Genomic DNA, 17,141 nt, shown 5'->3' with positions numbered 1-17,141 from the left:
TATCGAGTGAGCTTAGGCAAGTCCCTTCCTCTCTGACTTCACCTCCATCACCTGTCAAATGAGAGGCCCAGACGAATGATCGCTCAGGCTCACTGGCTTCCTGGTTATGGCTTGGCCCTTCTCCTTCTTCCAGGGAGGGTGGTGCTGGCCGAGACCACCACCGCGCATGCCACGCTGACAGGCCTGCACTACTACCACCAGGACTGGTCCCATGCTGCCGCCTACGTCACAGTGCCTCCCCTGAGGCTAGACACCAACACCTCCACCTACCTCATGAGCCTGCTGGCCAAGTAAGACCTGTTAGCCGGACCCTCGCAGCCCCATCTCATGTCTTTGACTCGGTGCCATTCCAGGAATCTGTAGGTCCTTAAGGTGATGGCGTAGTGGCCCCATGCCTGAACTAGTTTGATTTCATTGTGCTCAAAGGATGGTTTTGCTTTTGTGACCTTCTCCAGAGCTAAGTCATCCATCTCCCTGTGGATCTGGCTGAGGGTATCAGTCATTTGGCAAGAGCTGTGACTGATGAGCCCCCCAGACCCCAGAGGAGAAAACCCTCTATGCACCCGACCCGGGACGGCTGAGAGCCTTAAGCATATGCCTCCTCACAGAAAAATAACTTTTCTCTGACCCCAGAATCCCCTTCTTAAGCGGGCATCTTAGAGGGTCCACGTGCACAAAGCTGTGGTGTCTCCCACAAGTAAAATGAGGCTCTCGGGTCCCCAGTGTGTGGTCCCGGCAGTTGTCCCCTCTCCCACGTGACCCCCATGCTCCATTCAGGCCCCTCCCTGCCCGCCTAGGATGTTTCTCCTGAGGTTGCCCTGGCCTGGGTGACATAGGCATTCTCTCTCCTCTGCCCTCACCATCTCTGAGGCCTGCAGAGATCTCTGAACAAGGGCCAGCTAGCTGCCTCCCTCAGGATGACAGCTTGCCACCATATGTACTCTCTCGCTGTCGTCTCTGCCCTGGGTTCTTAGCTGGCTCAGGAGGAGATGGCCATGGATGGCAGTGACTGTGACCAGTTGACTTGCCTGCCATTGCTGGCTTATTAAGACAACCTGATCTTCTGTCTTGTCCCTCCTCTCCCCTCTGGGCCATCAGAGCCCCACATCCAGGGAAGGCTATAGCTCGAGTTCTTTGTGAGGCTGGATGTTGAACTTGTGTGCTTTACCAAGCACACGCTGTGGCCAGCAGGGACTGGTGGGGGTTGAGGAAGGAGATGAGAGGGGGTTTGCATATGGTGCCATGGTAGTAAAACTACCTCCACCCTCTACTTCAGCTAAACGCTTACGTGTAATTTTTCTCTTCCCACTATCTTAACTCTTAAAAGTCAGCACCCCAGAGACTCTCGATGTCTCCTGTGACCGTGATGGTCTGCCACACTCAGCACCTATTCCCATTCTGCAGATGAGTAAACTGAGGTTCTCACAGTTTAAGTAACTCTCGTCAGAGGTCAGACAGCTACTAAGTAGCAGAGCTGAGACCGGAAGCAGCTTTGCCTGGTTCTTAAGCAACGCTTTTCCCTGCACCTGTCACCACCCTCTGGGACCCTGGCCTCCTTCCCTTTATTGGTCACGTCTTTCTCTCTGCCCAGTGATACTCTGAACATTGTGGCATCAGACCACCGGCCTTTCACCACAAAGCAGAAGGCTATGGGCAAGGAGGACTTCACCAAGATCCCGCATGGAGTGAGCGGCGTGCAGGACCGCATGAGCGTCATCTGGGAGAGAGGCGTGGTAGGTTCTTGGGGGCCCTTCCCCACTCTGGTCTAAGTAGGAGTTCCACCCTGAGGAGGGCCGGATCAACCACAGCTCCTGCTCCACTCAAAAACAGAACCAAACAGACCTTTTTTTTTTTTTCCTGATCAGAAAGGTGGTAGCCTAGTATAGAAATTTGAAAAATACAGAAGAGTATTAGAAAAAAACATCTCCCATAATTCTACACCGAGAAATTAAACTTAATATTTTAGCATGTTTCCTCCTAGTTCTATGGTGTACTGTACATTATTTTAATAACTGGATTCATTCCTTGTTTTTCATAGAACATATCTTGAGTGTCTCCCTATATCCGTAAAAGTTCTTTAAAAACATCTTTTTTCATGGGTAAATGTTTTCTCCAGTGGAAGTGCCATACTTCAGCTCATCCTTTCTTGATGTTTGAAACTTTCGGCTGTTTCTGGTTCTTGCACTGAAAAATGGGGCTGCAGAGACCCCTTGTTCATGAGTGTGTGTCCGCATTGCTAGTGATTCCCTAGAAGAGGATTTCTGGGCCAAGGGATGTGAGCATGTTAAAGCTCTTGGTATATTTTGTTCAGTTACTTTTCCATGAAGAGAGGGACTGGGACTTGTTAGAATACCACCTAGCGGATCTGCCCGTGAAGAATGTGTGTTATTGGTCTTGCCCTATCACAGACTAGAATCAGTGATGGCGAACCTTTTTTTTTTTTAATATATTTTATTGATTTTTTACAGAGAGGAAGGGAGAGAGACAGAGAATCAGAAACATCGATGAGAGAGAAACATCGATCAGCTGCCTCTTGCACATCTCCTACTGGGGATGTGCCCGCAACCCACGTACATGCCCTTGACCGGAATCGAACCTGGGACCTTTTCAGTCTGTAGGCCAACGCTCTATCCACTGAGCCAAACCAGTTTCGGCGATGGTGAACCTTTTGAGCTCGGCGTGTCAGCATTTTAAAAAACCCTAACTTAACTCTGGTGTCGTGTCACATATAGAAATTTTTTTGATATTTGCAACCATAGTAAAACAAAGACTTCTATTTTTGATATTTATTTTATATATTTAAATGCCATTTAACAAAGAAAAATCAACCAAAAAAATGAGTTCGCGTGTCACCTCTGACACACGTGTCATAGGCTCGCCATCACGGGACTAGCTGCAGGAGAGGCTGAGGCCCAGGAGGTCTGGCGTTCTCAAGACTAAGCACCAGCTCAGGGAGGACCCAGGCGGTGGCTCGGGAATCTCCTCTGAAGAGAGTCCACGGCGCTGTCCTGGGTGGGTAGGTGGGGTAAAAAGATGCTTTTCCGGAGCCCAGAATGCATGACCCTCTGTGGATGAGGGAGGCTCCTGACTCGTCCCTCGTGGGCGCCCGAGCAGAGCTGGGTTTACAGTCAGCGGGTAGATTTCCACCAGGGAGGCAGCCGCTTGGACCAAGGGCCCACTCACTGATGCTGGATGAAGGAGAGAGAAGTGAGCGAGTGCCTGGCACCCAGCCGAGCGGTTGGTCACCTGCAGTGGTGCCCGTGGTGTCGTCCGCCTCAGCACCACTGTTCTGACCGACTCGGAGGCCACAGGCCAGCGCCAGGGGTGCCTGGGGTGGGAGGCGCGCCCAGGCCGGGTCGATGTGACATTCTGCAACGTTCCAGGTCGGAGGAAAGATGGATGAGAACCGCTTTGTGGCCGTCACCAGCTCCAACGCGGCGAAGATCCTCAACCTGTATCCCCGCAAGGGCCGCATCATCCCGGGAGCCGACGCCGACGTGGTGGTGTGGGACCCGGAGGCCACAAAGTAAACCCGCTGCCCGCCTCCCGGGCGGGGGTTCTGGGGGGCTGGGGGCCTGGGGGCTTAAGCAGCTTGCGTTACAGAATTCCCAAAGCATAGCCTCTCCGCACTCCTAGCACAGAGGAGTGCGACCTGAGGCGTGTTCAACGTAATGACTATTTGAGGGCCTCCCCGGGTCCGGCCCTGGGAGCACAGCAGTGACCAGCTCTGCCTGACAGTGTTTCCAAGCGGCTGCCCATCGTTATCTCATTTGATTTGACTCACAGCCCCGAGAAGCACTCAAGCCTGGGGTTCTTATTTCCTTCCCCATGGACCAGAGTGTAGAGGGACCCCCACACCCTGTAGCTAGGACGTGGGTGACCAGTCAGACGGCCTCGCACCCCGTCCCTGGCTCCTCCATCCTCTGCGCCTCTCGCTGCGGGCGGTTCCCTGAGCGCCCGGCGCTAGCAGCGGGGCGTTAGGGAGCGCACGTTGAATGAGTGAATGAAGCGTGCCAGGAGTGGCCAGCAGGGTGTAGGGCATCGTTCTCACTTGAAGATTTGGGCAGCTGGGAATCGCATTTTTAATATTTTTTTTAAAATATATTTTATTGATTTTTTACAGAGAAGAAGGGAGAGAGAGAGTTAGAAACATGGATGAGAGAGAAACATCGATCAGCTGCCTCCTGCACATCTCCCACTGGGGATGTGCCCGCAACCCAGGTACATGCCCTTGACCGGAATCAAACCTGGGACCTTTCAGTCCGCAAGCCGACGCTCTATCCACTGAGCCAAACCGGTTTCGGCATGGCCGCGTTTTTAATATTACATTTCATTCAGTCATCAAATACAGGGGTGGCAAAAGTAGGTTAATAATAGTAAGTAATGCAATAATTAATTAGTTAATAATAATAGAACTCTGTGTTCTATTATTGCCCACCCTTGCCCACCCCTGAATTTATTAAGTGCTGCTGTTTGGCGGGCGCTTTTCTAGGTGCACAAGCTGGCAGTGGACAGGGTAGACAGAAATGTGCGGGAAGCTGAAAACGAAAGAAAGCCCACACAGGGCCCCCATACTGTGCTCTCTGTCAGGGCCTCGAGAAGCCCTGTTCTGCATCCTGAAGCCAGGGGCTGGTCCCTGTCCCTGTGATGGGTCAGCTGTTGGTGGAAAGACCCTAGAGTTTAGCCCCGTGTGCGAGGGTGCGAGGGCTGCTTTAAAACATACCGCAGCTTGGGGGCTCACACGGCAGAAATCTGTTTCCTCACGGTTCTGGGAGCTAGAAGTCAGATGGAGGTGTCGGCAGGGTGGATGCATCCTGCGGCCTCCCTCCTTGGCTTGCAGGTGGCCGTCTTCTCCCTCCTCACGTGGGGTTTCCTCTGTGTGTCCTCCTGGTGTCTCAATTTTCTTTTCCTATAAGGATACCAGTCATGTTGGACTAGGGCCTACCCATATGACCTCATTTTAATTAGATGTTTAAAGGCGAAATACAGCTACATTCTGAGGTACTGGGTGTTAGGACTTCAACATATAAATTCAGGGGACCCAATTCAACCCATAACCACCAGCCTTTGGGGATATCTTCCCATCACCCTCTGACCATCACCCCTTCCCTCTGAGCATCACCCCTTCCCTCTGAGCCTCACCCCTTCCCTCTGAGCATCACCCCTTCCCTCTGAGCATCACCCCTTCCTCTGAGCATCTTCCCATCACCCTCTGACCATCACCCCTTCCCTCTGAGCCTCACCCCTTCCCTCTGAGCCTCACCCCTTCCCTCTGAGCACCACCCCTTCCCTCTGACCATCACCCCTTCCCTCTGAGCCTCACCCCTTCCCTCTGAGCATCACCCCTTCCCTCTGAGCATCACCCCTTCCCTCTGAGCATCACCCCTTCCCTCTGACCATCACCCCTTCCCTCTGAGCCTCACCCCTTCCCTCTGAGCATCACCCCTTCCCTCTGAACATCACCCCTTCCCTCTGACCATCACCCCTTCCCTCTGAGCCTCACCCCTTCCCTCTGAGCATCACCCCTTCCCTCTGAGCATCACCCCTTCCCTCTGAGCATCACCCCTTCCCTCTGAGCATCTTCCCATCACCCTCTGACCATCACCCCTTCCCTCTGAGCCTCACCCCTTCCCTCTGAGCCTCACCCCTTCCCTCTGAGCCTCACCCCTTCCCTCTGAGCACCACCCCTTCCCTCTGACCATCACCCCTTCCCTCTGAGCCTCACCCCTTCCCTCTGAGCACCACCCCTTCCCTCTGACCATCACCCCTTCCCTCTGAGCCTCACCCCTTCCCTCTGAGCATCACCCCTTCCCTCTGAGCATCACCCCTTCCCTCTGACCATCATCCCTTCCCTCTGACCATCACCCCTTCCCTCTGACCATCACCCCTTCCCTCTGAGCCTCACCCCTTCCCTCTGAGCATCACCCCTTCCCTCTGACCATCACCCCTTCCCTCTGAGCATCTTCCCATCACCCTCTGACCATCACCCCTTCCCTCTGAGCCTCACCCCTTCCCTCTGAGCACCACCCCTTCCCTCTGACCATCACCCCTTCCCTCTGAGCATCTTCCCTTCCCTCTGACCATCACCCCTTCCCTCTGACCATCGCCCCTTCCCTCTGACCATCGCCCCTTCCCTCTGAGCACCACCCCTTCCCTCTGAGCCTCACCCCTTCCCTCTGAGCATCACCCCTTCCCTCTGACCATCACCCCTTCCCTCTGAGCATCTTCCGATCTCCCTCTGACCATCACCCCTTCCCTCTGAGCCTCACCCCTTCCCTCTGAGCACCACCCCTTCCCTCTGAGCATCACCCCTTCCCTCTGAGCATCTTCCCTTCCCTCTGACCATCACCCCTTCCCTCTGACCATCGCCCCTTCCCTCTGACCATCGCCCCTTCCCTCTGAGCATCACCCCTTCCCTCTGAGCATCACCCCTTCCCTCTGAGCATCTTCCCATCACCCTCTGACCATCACCCCTTCCCTCTGAGCCTCACCCCTTCCCTCTGAGCCTCACCCCTTCCCTCTGAGCCTCACCCCTTCCCTCTGAGCACCACCCCTTCCCTCTGAGCATCTTCCCATCACCCTCTGACCATCACCCCTTCCCTCTGAGCATCTTCCCATCACCCTCTGACCATCACCCCTTCCCTCTGAGCCTCACCCCTTCCCTCTGAGCACCACCCCTTCCCTCTGACCATCACCCCTTCCCTCTGAGCATCTTCCCTTCCCTCTGACCATCACCCCTTCCCTCTGACCATCACCCCTTCCCTCTGAGCATCACCCCTTCCCTCTGAGCATCTTCCCATCACCCTCTGACCATCACCCCTTCCCTCTGAGCCTCACCCCTTCCCTCTGAGCCTCACCCCTTCCCTCTGAGCCTCACCCCTTCCCTCTGAGCACCACCCCTTCCCTCTGACCATCACCCCTTCCCTCTGAGCCTCACCCCTTCCCTCTGAGCATCACCCCTTCCCTCTGAGCATCACCCCTTCCCTCTGACCATCATCCCTTCCCTCTGACCATCACCCCTTCCCTCTGACCATCACCCCTTCCCTCTGAGCCTCACCCCTTCCCTCTGAGCATCACCCCTTCCCTCTGACCATCACCCCTTCCCTCTGAGCATCTTCCCATCACCCTCTGACCATCACCCCTTCCCTCTGAGCATCACCCCTTCCCTCTGAGCACCACCCCTTCCCTCTGACCATCACCCCTTCCCTCTGAGCATCTTCCCTTCCCTCTGACCATCACCCCTTCCCTCTGACCATCGCCCCTTCCCTCTGACCATCGCCCCTTCCCTCTGAGCACCACCCCTTCCCTCTGAGCCTCACCCCTTCCCTCTGAGCATCACCCCTTCCCTCTGACCATCACCCCTTCCCTCTGAGCATCTTCCCATCACCCTCTGACCATCACCCCTTCCCTCTGAGCATCACCCCTTCCCTCTGAGCACCACCCCTTCCCTCTGACCATCACCCCTTCCCTCTGAGCATCTTCCCTTCCCTCTGACCATCACCCCTTCCCTCTGACCATCGCCCCTTCCCTCTGACCATCGCCCCTTCCCTCTGAGCACCACCCCTTCCCTCTGACCATCACCCCTTCCCTCTGAGCCTCACCCCTTCCCTCTGAGCATCACCCCTTCCCTCTGAGCATCACCCCTTCCCTCTGAGCATCACCCCTTCCCTCTGAGCATCTTCCCATCACCCTCTGACCATCACCCCTTCCCTCTGAGCATCACCCCTTCCCTCTGAGCCTCACCCCTTCCCTCTGAGCCTCATCCCTTCCCTCTGAGCACCACCCCTTCCCTCTGACCATCACCCCTTCCCTCTGACCATCACCCCTTCCCTCTGACCATCATCCCTTCCCTCTGACCATCACCCCTTCCCTCTGAGCCTCACCCCTTCCCTCTGAGCATCACCCCTTCCCTCTGACCATCACCCCTTCCCTCTGAGCCTCACCCCTTCCCTCTGAGCATCACCCCTTCCCTCTGAACATCACCCCTTCCCTCTGACCATCACCCCTTCCCTCTGAGCCTCACCCCTTCCCTCTGAGCCTCACCCCTTCCCTCTGACCATCACCCCTTCCCTCTGACCATCACCCCTTCCCTCTGACCATCACCCCTTCCCTCTGAGCATCTTCCCATCACCCTCTGACCATCACCCCTTCCCTCTGAGCATCTTCCCATCACCCTCTGACCATCACCCCTTCCCTCTGAGCATCACCCCTTCCCTCTGAGCACCACCCCTTCCCTCTGACCATCACCCCTTCCCTCTGAGCATCTTCCCTTCCCTCTGACCATCACCCCTTCCCTCTGACCATCGCCCCTTCCCTCTGACCATCGCCCCTTCCCTCTGAGCACCACCCCTTCCCTCTGAGCCTCACCCCTTCCCTCTGAGCATCACCCCTTCCCTCTGACCATCACCCCTTCCCTCTGAGCATCTTCCCATCACCCTCTGACCATCACCCCTTCCCTCTGAGCATCACCCCTTCCCTCTGAGCACCACCCCTTCCCTCTGACCATCACCCCTTCCCTCTGAGCATCTTCCCTTCCCTCTGACCATCACCCCTTCCCTCTGACCATCGCCCCTTCCCTCTGACCATCGCCCCTTCCCTCTGAGCACCACCCCTTCCCTCTGACCATCACCCCTTCCCTCTGAGCCTCACCCCTTCCCTCTGAGCATCACCCCTTCCCTCTGAGCATCACCCCTTCCCTCTGAGCATCACCCCTTCCCTCTGAGCATCTTCCCATCACCCTCTGACCATCACCCCTTCCCTCTGAGCCTCACCCCTTCCCTCTGAGCCTCACCCCTTCCCTCTGAGCCTCATCCCTTCCCTCTGAGCACCACCCCTTCCCTCTGACCATCACCCCTTCCCTCTGACCATCACCCCTTCCCTCTGACCATCATCCCTTCCCTCTGACCATCACCCCTTCCCTCTGAGCCTCACCCCTTCCCTCTGAGCATCACCCCTTCCCTCTGACCATCACCCCTTCCCTCTGAGCCTCACCCCTTCCCTCTGAGCATCACCCCTTCCCTCTGAACATCACCCCTTCCCTCTGACCATCACCCCTTCCCTCTGAGCCTCACCCCTTCCCTCTGAGCCTCACCCCTTCCCTCTGACCATCACCCCTTCCCTCTGACCATCACCCCTTCCCTCTGACCATCACCCCTTCCCTCTGAGCATCTTCCCATCACCCTCTGACCATCACCCCTTCCCTCTGAGCATCTTCCCATCACCCTCTGACCATCACCCCTTCCCTCTGAGCCTCACCCCTTCCCTCTGAGCACCACCCCTTCCCTCTGACCATCACCCCTTCCCTCTGAGCATCTTCCCTTCCCTCTGACCATCACCCCTTCCCTCTGAGCCTCACCCCTTCCCTCTGAGCCTCACCCCTTCCCTCTGACCATCACCCCTTCCCTCTGAACATCACCCCTTCCCTCTGGCCATCACCCCTTCCCTCTGAGCACCTCCGTTCCCGTTGAGCTGTGGCGTCTTTGCCTCTCCTCAGAGCTCCCTCTTCCACCACTTCTTCCCCGCCAGGACCATCTCGGCCAGCACCCAGGTGCAGGGAGGAGACTTCAACCTGTACGAGAACATGCGCTGCCATGGCGTGCCGCTGGTCACCATCAGCCGGGGGCGGGTGGTGTATGAGAACGGTGTCTTCATGTGCGCTGAGGGCACCGGCAAGTTCTGTCCCCTGAGGTCCTTCCCAGACACTGTCTACAAGAAGCTGGTCCAGAGAGAAAAGGTAAGAGGGGGATGGGGAGGAAGATGCGTGGGAAGAGGCTGAAGGCCCGTTAGGGGCATCTCATGTGATGGTTTTAAATCTCAAGGTGTTCTCACTCTATTTTCCCGCCGAGTCCTGTCGCCGGGAGTGGTCACTTTGGGAACCAGAACCGCAGGGAAGAAGCACCTGTAGCGGGGTAGAATGTATTGGAAGGGCCCCCCATGCCCCGGGAGCTGAGGGAGCACTGTGAGCTGCTCGCGGCTGAGCCGACCACTGGTCCTGGGAGGGTTCTTGCTGTCCTTCAGGGAAGGGTTCCCTGTCTTGGCCTGGAGCTGCTCTTTCTTTCTTTTTTTCTTTTTTAAATATACTTTCATTGATTTCAGAGAGGAAAGGAGAGGGAGAGATAGGAAACATCAATGCTGAGAGAGAATCATTGATCCGCTGCCTCCTGTACGCCCCCCACTGGGGATCGAGCCCGCAACCCAGGCATGTGCCCTTGACTGGAATCGAACCCGGGACCCTTCAGTCCGCAGGCCAATGCTCTATCCACTGAGCCAAACCAGCGAGGGCCGGGAGCTGCTCTTTCTCGGACACCTCCGCTCCCCTTGTGATTGCAGTAGGCTGGGTGGGCTTTGCTGGGTCTGGGCCCCCCAACACTTAAGTGGCCAGGCCAGGCCTGGAGAAGTTCCTGACCTCTTGGTAACCCGGCAAGCGAGGGGAATGCCACTGCTCCTGGGGAGGGGCGCTCTTCAAGGTTAATTATCTCAAGTTGACCTGCTTCCTGGGAAAAGATACCACCAATACTGAGGGCGAGCCAGTGGGCGTCTCCTCTACACACGCACACATGCATGTACACACACATGTGCACGGGTGCACACACATGCACTATTGAGAAGGCACAAGAAAATACGTCTCCACCCCTTGTGCTCAAGGCAACGCAAGCCTCTGTGGCAGCCATTTGGGTCCTGAGCAGAACGGCAGCCTCTGGAGGCCCGGCCCCCATCGGGGAGGCTCTGGGGGTGGTGTCTGGGCTCTGACGGTGTCTTTTCCCGTCTCCTCCTCCTCCCTTCACTAGACCTTGAAGGTTAAGGGAGTGGACCGCACTCCCTACCTGGGGGATGTCGCTGTCGTTGTGCATCCTGGGAAAAAAGAGATGGGAACGCCGCTCGCAGACACTCCTACCCGGCCCGTTACCCGACACGGGGGCATGAGGGACCTTCACGAATCCAGCTTCAGCCTCTCTGGTAAGAGCAAGGGCCACTTGGACTGGCACCTGCGTCTCCACCACAATGGGTGGTGGGAGGAGGCCGAGGGGCAGGTGGGATGTGTGCTGCTTTTCCCCTCATCTTCCCTCCCTCCCCTATGGCATGTCCAGTGATGAGCGCTGGGTCCACTGCCGCGTAAGTGGCAGCCGTCAATGGAGAGCAAGCAGAGGGGCACGGTGCCAGTCCTGCAGGCAGCTTTGCCGACAGCACTGCGAAGAACCTTCCTGAGCAGCCTTCAGGACTAGCCCCGTGCAGACCTAGCATCCGCTCTGCAGGTGCTGTGCTGGGCCCGGAACAGCGAGAGGAGCAAGATCCCTCCTCACAGGGCGTGGCTTTTGCTGGGGGGGCCCTGCACACAGACCCCCCTAACCTGAGAGGCAGAGGGCTAAACCAGAGGGACCCCCGTGCCCAGCTGTGTGCTGGGGGCAGCTCCAGGCAGAAGTCACGTGGTTCCTGTTTGAGGACTGGTAGCCTATGGGGAAGTGTCCTCTCCACCACTCCCCTTCCTCTCATTACCAAGGTAACTGCTCCCTAAGCCTGAGGGCCACTGCCACTCCCACCAGGGACAGGACACGTGTGCAAAGAGTCAGAAAGCAATCCGTGGGATGGAGTGTCCATGGGCACCCAACCTTGCCAATCCAGAGGTGTGGATTCCCATGGCTGCCTGGGGATGGCCCCAGAGCCATGGGCCCCACTGGCCTTTGGCATCATCTGCTCCCACCCACACCTTGGGGCAGAGCCAACACTGGGCAGAACCCTCAGACTCAGCCAACATTGAGCAGCCTTCCACCTTCCCGCTGCCCCCAGCCGAACCTGTTCTCATCAGACAGCCGAAGACTGTCCCACTGCCCCCTGGGGCACCAGGCCTCCTGTTCTAAGTCTTGGTATTTCAAAATGGGGAGACCTTCAGGGCGTGGTACTTTGTTTTTCCCTTTTTTCTCTCTCACTCGTTAACGGGCCAATCCATAGTCCGAGCTCCCCGAAAGAGACCCTCTGTCAGGCTGAGGAGCAGCGAAGGTGGCATAGCAGGGCAGTTAATCATGGAGATTCTGAATGAGGAAGACCTGGTTCGAACCCAGGCTCTGCCGCTTACACCCTGTGTAACAGAGAGCGAGTGACTAACTTCCCTGAGCCCGTGTCCACGTCTGTAAGACGGGATGGAGTTGTGAGGATTCAGGTAGACCATGCGCCCGGAGGGCCTAACAGCCTCCATCGGGAGGGGCGGCCGGGCTTTTACGGGCCCAGACAAGAGCGGCCCCTCGCCTCTGCTTCCTTCCCTGCAGGCTCTCAGATCGACGACCATGTTCCAAAGCGGGCTTCTGCCCGGATCCTCGCTCCCCCCGGAGGCAGGTCGAGCGGCATTTGGTAAAGGCACCGCCCAGCCCCCCAAGTGAGGACGCACCGCTGCCACCAGCCCGCACACCCTCCCGCACCGCTGCGAGGGCAGGAGAGGCTGGGCTGGGCAGCTCACCACCTGAGGGGCCGCCGGACCCGGAGCCCTCCCCATGTCTGGCACGTGACTCACTGTGCTTCGAGCCGACCCAGCAGGCCCTTTGAGATGTGTCCCTCCTGCTGCAGTCTTTTCCTGCCCTGGCCTGTGGGGCCCAGGAAGCCCACACTATGCACAGCCCACCGCAGAGCCTGGCCAGCCCCTCCCCTCACACCTCCGCGTGCTGGCTTCAGGAAAGCCCAGGCTCTAGTGCCCTGCCCCTGGCTGACCCGCCAGTCGTCCGGAGCACTTTAGCAGATGTGTTTAAAGGGACTCCCTTCCCCATCCCCTTAGGCCCCGTGGTCACCTTTCTCAAGTTAGACGGGTGTTAGCTGCCCAGCTGTGCACAGAATGTCCCGTTTCTCCTGACTCAGCTCCGGCCCTGTGTGGATGCGGTTGGGACACCCTGGGTGTGGGTGTTGTTGGGACACTCTGTACCCTTAACCAGCTTCCTCTCCCCACCCCGCCCTCTGGGAGTCATGCCCAGAAGGGCTAGCTGGGCGGGGCGCAAGCCTGGTGCCAGGCGCGTGTACATGATTTTGTTTTGCACGTTTGGTTTGCGCAGTGGTTTGGTTTGACTTGTTCGTGCATCCTGTGAAAAATAACGGTGCTTTGTGTCATAGCATAGCATAGAAACAGGGGTAGATGTGGACCTTAGGAGATGCTGCACTCGACACCAACCAGACAGCCCAGGGCATGGAGGGGGAGGAGGGTGCTAGACTTACAGACCCTCTCCCCCCATGGAGTCCTCCAGGCTGCACAGGCCCCATCCCAGGCCCTGTTCCCATCGCCTCCCCGCCTGGTCTAGTTCCCTACATTCTGAGAGGATGTCCAGGATGCTGACCCTGGAGACCTCTGGGGAACAAGAAGGCCTTTCCCGTCTCTCAAACACCCAGCTTCCTGTAAACCGCCTGCTGTACAAGGCCTGGCTGCTCCTCCTGTGTGATTGGCAAGAGGCCTGATGTCTGCTAAGAGGGGGGGAGCAGGACGAGGGCGTGGGTGGCGAGGTGCAGGGAAGGAGGCCAGGCCAGCAGAACCTGGCTGTAGAGCCTGCATTGCTTGTGCTCTAGTCCCCCGTGGACGGCACCGTGCCCTCACCTGCTGTGGCCTCCATCGTCTCCCATACCCAGTGGGGCCCTCCCTGCCTGCGAAGCTCCAGGAGGTTTCCATGGAAACCCCTGAGGCTGGTGATCTCCCAGCTGCCTGCCCTTGTGAAGCCTTGTCCTCCCCTCCGGGAAGTGATTTCATGTTGCACCTTCAGTTTGAGCGCCCCAGGCTGCGCGTGGCTCCTGGACTCGGGCGAGCGGTCACACCCCGTACATCGTGCTGTTCATGTTTCAAAGCACTTCCATATACAAGCTCTCAAATGCTTCTCACCACAGAGCATGTATGACTCTCCCCATTTCAAAGATGAGGCCCAGAAAGTTGAGGCCTTCTGACCCCAGACGTGTCCATGACTGCCCTTAAGGGCTTGGCTGTCTCCCCCAGCTGTGGAAAGGAAGAGTGGGGTGAGGTCCCTTGTAGATCCCTCAGAGTCTAACCAGTCAGAAGACTCGCTGGTAGGCATTTTGCTTTGTTTTGCACAGGTCGGTAGGTTTTTGTCATAAACAAACTGATGCATATTCCCCGGATGAGCCAGGACTCCTTACAGGTCGGGGTTTGGCCATGTGGTTTGAGCTGTCTCCACATCTCCATTTGTCCCTCCATGCTCATCTTCCTCACTCAGGGGCTGATCGGACAGAGACCGTAACCCAGGGAACAGAGGCAGCAAAGACACTGGTGGAGGGAGGCAGCCATGGGCACAGGAGTAGGGAGGGCTCTGGGCCTGGGGAGCCATGGCACTGACCCCTTGGTACAGTGCACTTCGTCTTTATCTCTTCAGCCTTTGCTGGGTCTTGGACCTTGGGCAGATGCCAAAGAGCCAAGCAGGGGTGGCGGCCCATGGGCAGAGGATCCCTGCTCCGGCTAGGAAAGCTTTACCTTCTCTGAGTGCCTCCGCCTGAGCGGTGCATGGCCCGGGGCTCTGGGAGGCCACGTCTTCACATGGTCCACCATAGGCCTTCCGCTTCATCCACCCTGATCCTTACAGAGACCCCCACCCTTGCCCAGGAGCTTCTAGATGGAAATCAGAAGGAGGTTCAAGGAACCAAATCAATGGTCAGCCCCCACCGCCCGCTCCTTGCCCCTGTGCAGGGCTCCAGCCGGCTCCGTCACCAACCCCACTGGCTCCTGGTTGCACTGAATGCAGCTCTCAAACTGGTCTTGTACTTGCTGAATAAATACTGTTGTTCTTGCCGTAGCTGCTCTCTAGGTTTGCGGGGTTAAGTTACAGACAATTGTGCTACTGTGTGTGCGTGTGTGTGAGTGTGTAGTGCTAGGAGTCCGCAGTAGGTCTCTGTCAAGCCAATGCCGTCATGAGGGCTTTTCCAATACCGACCCAGAAACCACAGAACCACACAGAAACCCAAACCCCCTCCAGCTGCCCAGGCGGCAGGCACAGCCCGGGGTTGGGATGGAGCCTCCGGCACCCCAGCACCCAGGTGACTGACTCCCCCACTCCTCTGTAAAAGTCATGGTGCTAAGATTGTGTCAACCCCAAAGCAACACATGGTCCTGTGCTTTGACCACCCATTGGAGGCAAAAACAAGACAGCCCGACACATTGTGTTCTGGTGCAGGTTTGTATTAAACTGTAGCTACTTCTCACGTGGTCTCAGTTGTGTTTCTTCAGAGGAGAGGGGCCTTGGCAGGGGACCGCTCCTGCAGTGGCCGAGGCAAAGCTCACGGGGCTGAGGAGACTGGCGTTGGCTTTTCACTCGTGCTGGCAGGTGGCAGCTTCCTGGGGGGCCTGAGCAGAGTCTGCAGATGCAGAAAAGTTGAGATGGGAGCCGCAGTGACCCCGCAGCTGTTCATCCTGACTCCTGGTGGGAACAAGGCCAAGGTTCATGGCACCAGATTTCCAGGACAAGGTTGCTGAGTTCTCTGAAACTAGGACAATCAGGGGGAAGCATCTATACTAATAATAGCCTAGGTGGTCATCACGCCATCACAATCCAACACCAGGAGGCTGCGGGCGCACACGGGTGGGGACTTGACGCTGCGTGCACAGCACAGAGGTAGGGCCCGGCAGCTGCTCCACGCGCCCCAGCTCCGGCCTACCTCTTTGGGGCAATCCATCGAGGAGCCCTGGATGGGTGGGCGGGGCCTACCTCTTTGGGGCGATGGATCGTGGGGTTCCCACACTGTGAGAGGGCACAGGCCAGGCTGGGGACACCCCCTCTCCCCCAGTGCACAAATTTTGTGCACCGGCCCTCTAGTTAGATATAAAAGAGGGGGACAGGCTTTCCTACCTCCCCTTCGTCACCTGTTCTCTTGGCTACCATTTTGGAAACCCTCTCCACACCGTGGAACCCTTAGCTGATGGGACTATGGCCTCATAACAATCACATAACAAAAGGTTGCCCCGAGGCCAGTATGTCTGAGGACCTTCAGAACCTCACCCTTGGATTGGCCCACTGTCCCCGCAAACCCCATCGCCTGCATCAGGACTCCTCTGCCTTCTCTCCGGGTCTCAGCGGAGGAATGATCCGCTCAGTTTCCCACTACAGAGTGCGTGAAATTGTCGCTTCCAGTACTAAGGAGTCACGTGTACTTATTTCTGAGCCCCCAAAGACAAAACTCTAATGAGGGGGTTTTAGGTCCTGTGGGGAAATGGTTGGCGGCAGGGGAATTTGCCCGGCGCTCACCAAATCAGCAACCGTCCTGCAAGTAAGGCAGCCTGGGACCAAAAGCAATGTCGGCCCCGCAGCCAGGCGTAGCACTTGGTTAGAAGGGAGTGAGGTGCGCGCAGCTCCCGTGCGGTGTCTGGGCCAGGCGGACACCGCGACATGGTTTGCAGAATGCCAAGTCCCTGGGGTGGCACTGGGACAAAGTGTCTGTGTTCCCTCTTTTCCCATAACGTGGGGGCACACAGAATTTTGTTAACTGCCAAAAATCCATTGTGCTCGGATGAAAAATGACATGACCACACATTTGGCAGGTTTTGGGCGGTTTAAGAAGAAAAATAAAGGTACCCAGGAAGACACTGGATGCCTTTGTATGCATGTAGTCATGGGGAAATAAAAGACCACAGACAGTGAAATAAGGCTTGGCCCATTATAATAATCTGCATTTGGGAAAATCTGAACATTGGACAACGCAGAACAACTACTGTATCCTTTTATAGTATCTACTTGGGATACTATAAAGGAGGAAAGGCCTTTTAAAATGAGGCAAGGGATTAAAAAATCACAAAGATCAATAAAAGCAGCCCAGCCTCAATGGCTCAGTGGTTGAGCGTTGACCTATGAACCAGGAGGTCACGGTTCCATTCCTGGTCAGGGCACATGCCTGGGTCGTGGGCTCAATTCCCAGTGTGGGGCGTGCAGGAGGCAGCCAAAATCAATGATTATCTCTCATCATTGATGTTTCTATCTCTCTCCCTCTCCCTTCCACTCTGAAATCAATCAATATATATTTCCCATTCTGCATGTAAGGAGTTTGGAAGTCTCTACTCTATCCTAACAACAAGCAAAAAACTGAACAGACTGAAAAATCAACAATGATCTTGGATCCATAAGAGAGGAGGGAGGACACATGGTAAACCCACTGCCCCCAAGATTAGAGAGAGGCAGGTA

At 56.7% G+C, this 17,141-nt stretch overlaps 1 protein-coding gene and 1 long non-coding RNA gene across 2 annotated transcripts in view; one reads left to right on the top strand and one right to left on the bottom strand.

Annotated features, from left to right (window-relative positions):
* The window catches only part of DPYSL5 (dihydropyrimidinase like 5), a 64,637-nt gene extending 49,469 nt beyond the window's left edge, over nucleotides 1–15,168 (top strand). Inside the window, exons 8-13 of the mRNA XM_036335118.1 lie at nucleotides 134–290; nucleotides 1,592–1,733; nucleotides 3,384–3,526; nucleotides 9,526–9,733; nucleotides 10,788–10,956; nucleotides 12,261–15,168. Coding sequence (XP_036191011.1) covers nucleotides 134–290; nucleotides 1,592–1,733; nucleotides 3,384–3,526; nucleotides 9,526–9,733; nucleotides 10,788–10,956; nucleotides 12,261–12,346 — 905 coding nt within the window. The 3' untranslated portion in view covers nucleotides 12,347–15,168. The remainder of the gene's footprint in view (nucleotides 1–133; nucleotides 291–1,591; nucleotides 1,734–3,383; nucleotides 3,527–9,525; nucleotides 9,734–10,787; nucleotides 10,957–12,260) is intronic.
* Nucleotides 4,209–12,622, bottom strand: LOC118669197. Its single transcript, XR_004971911.1, has 3 exons — nucleotides 12,503–12,622; nucleotides 9,453–9,715; nucleotides 4,209–4,909 (listed from the first exon to the last, which is right to left on the bottom strand). It is a non-coding gene; the product is annotated as an uncharacterized LOC118669197 (long non-coding RNA).
* Nucleotides 15,169–17,141: the final 1,973 nt, after the last annotated feature.

The sequence above is a fragment of the Myotis myotis genome, unplaced genomic scaffold (genome assembly GCF_014108235.1).
Source record: "Myotis myotis isolate mMyoMyo1 unplaced genomic scaffold, mMyoMyo1.p scaffold_m19_p_14, whole genome shotgun sequence".
NCBI classification, from domain to species: Eukaryota; Metazoa; Chordata; class Mammalia; order Chiroptera; family Vespertilionidae; genus Myotis; species Myotis myotis.
Note: the sequence above shows the minus strand (reverse complement) of the source record. Positions and strands in the feature narration are given on the sequence as shown.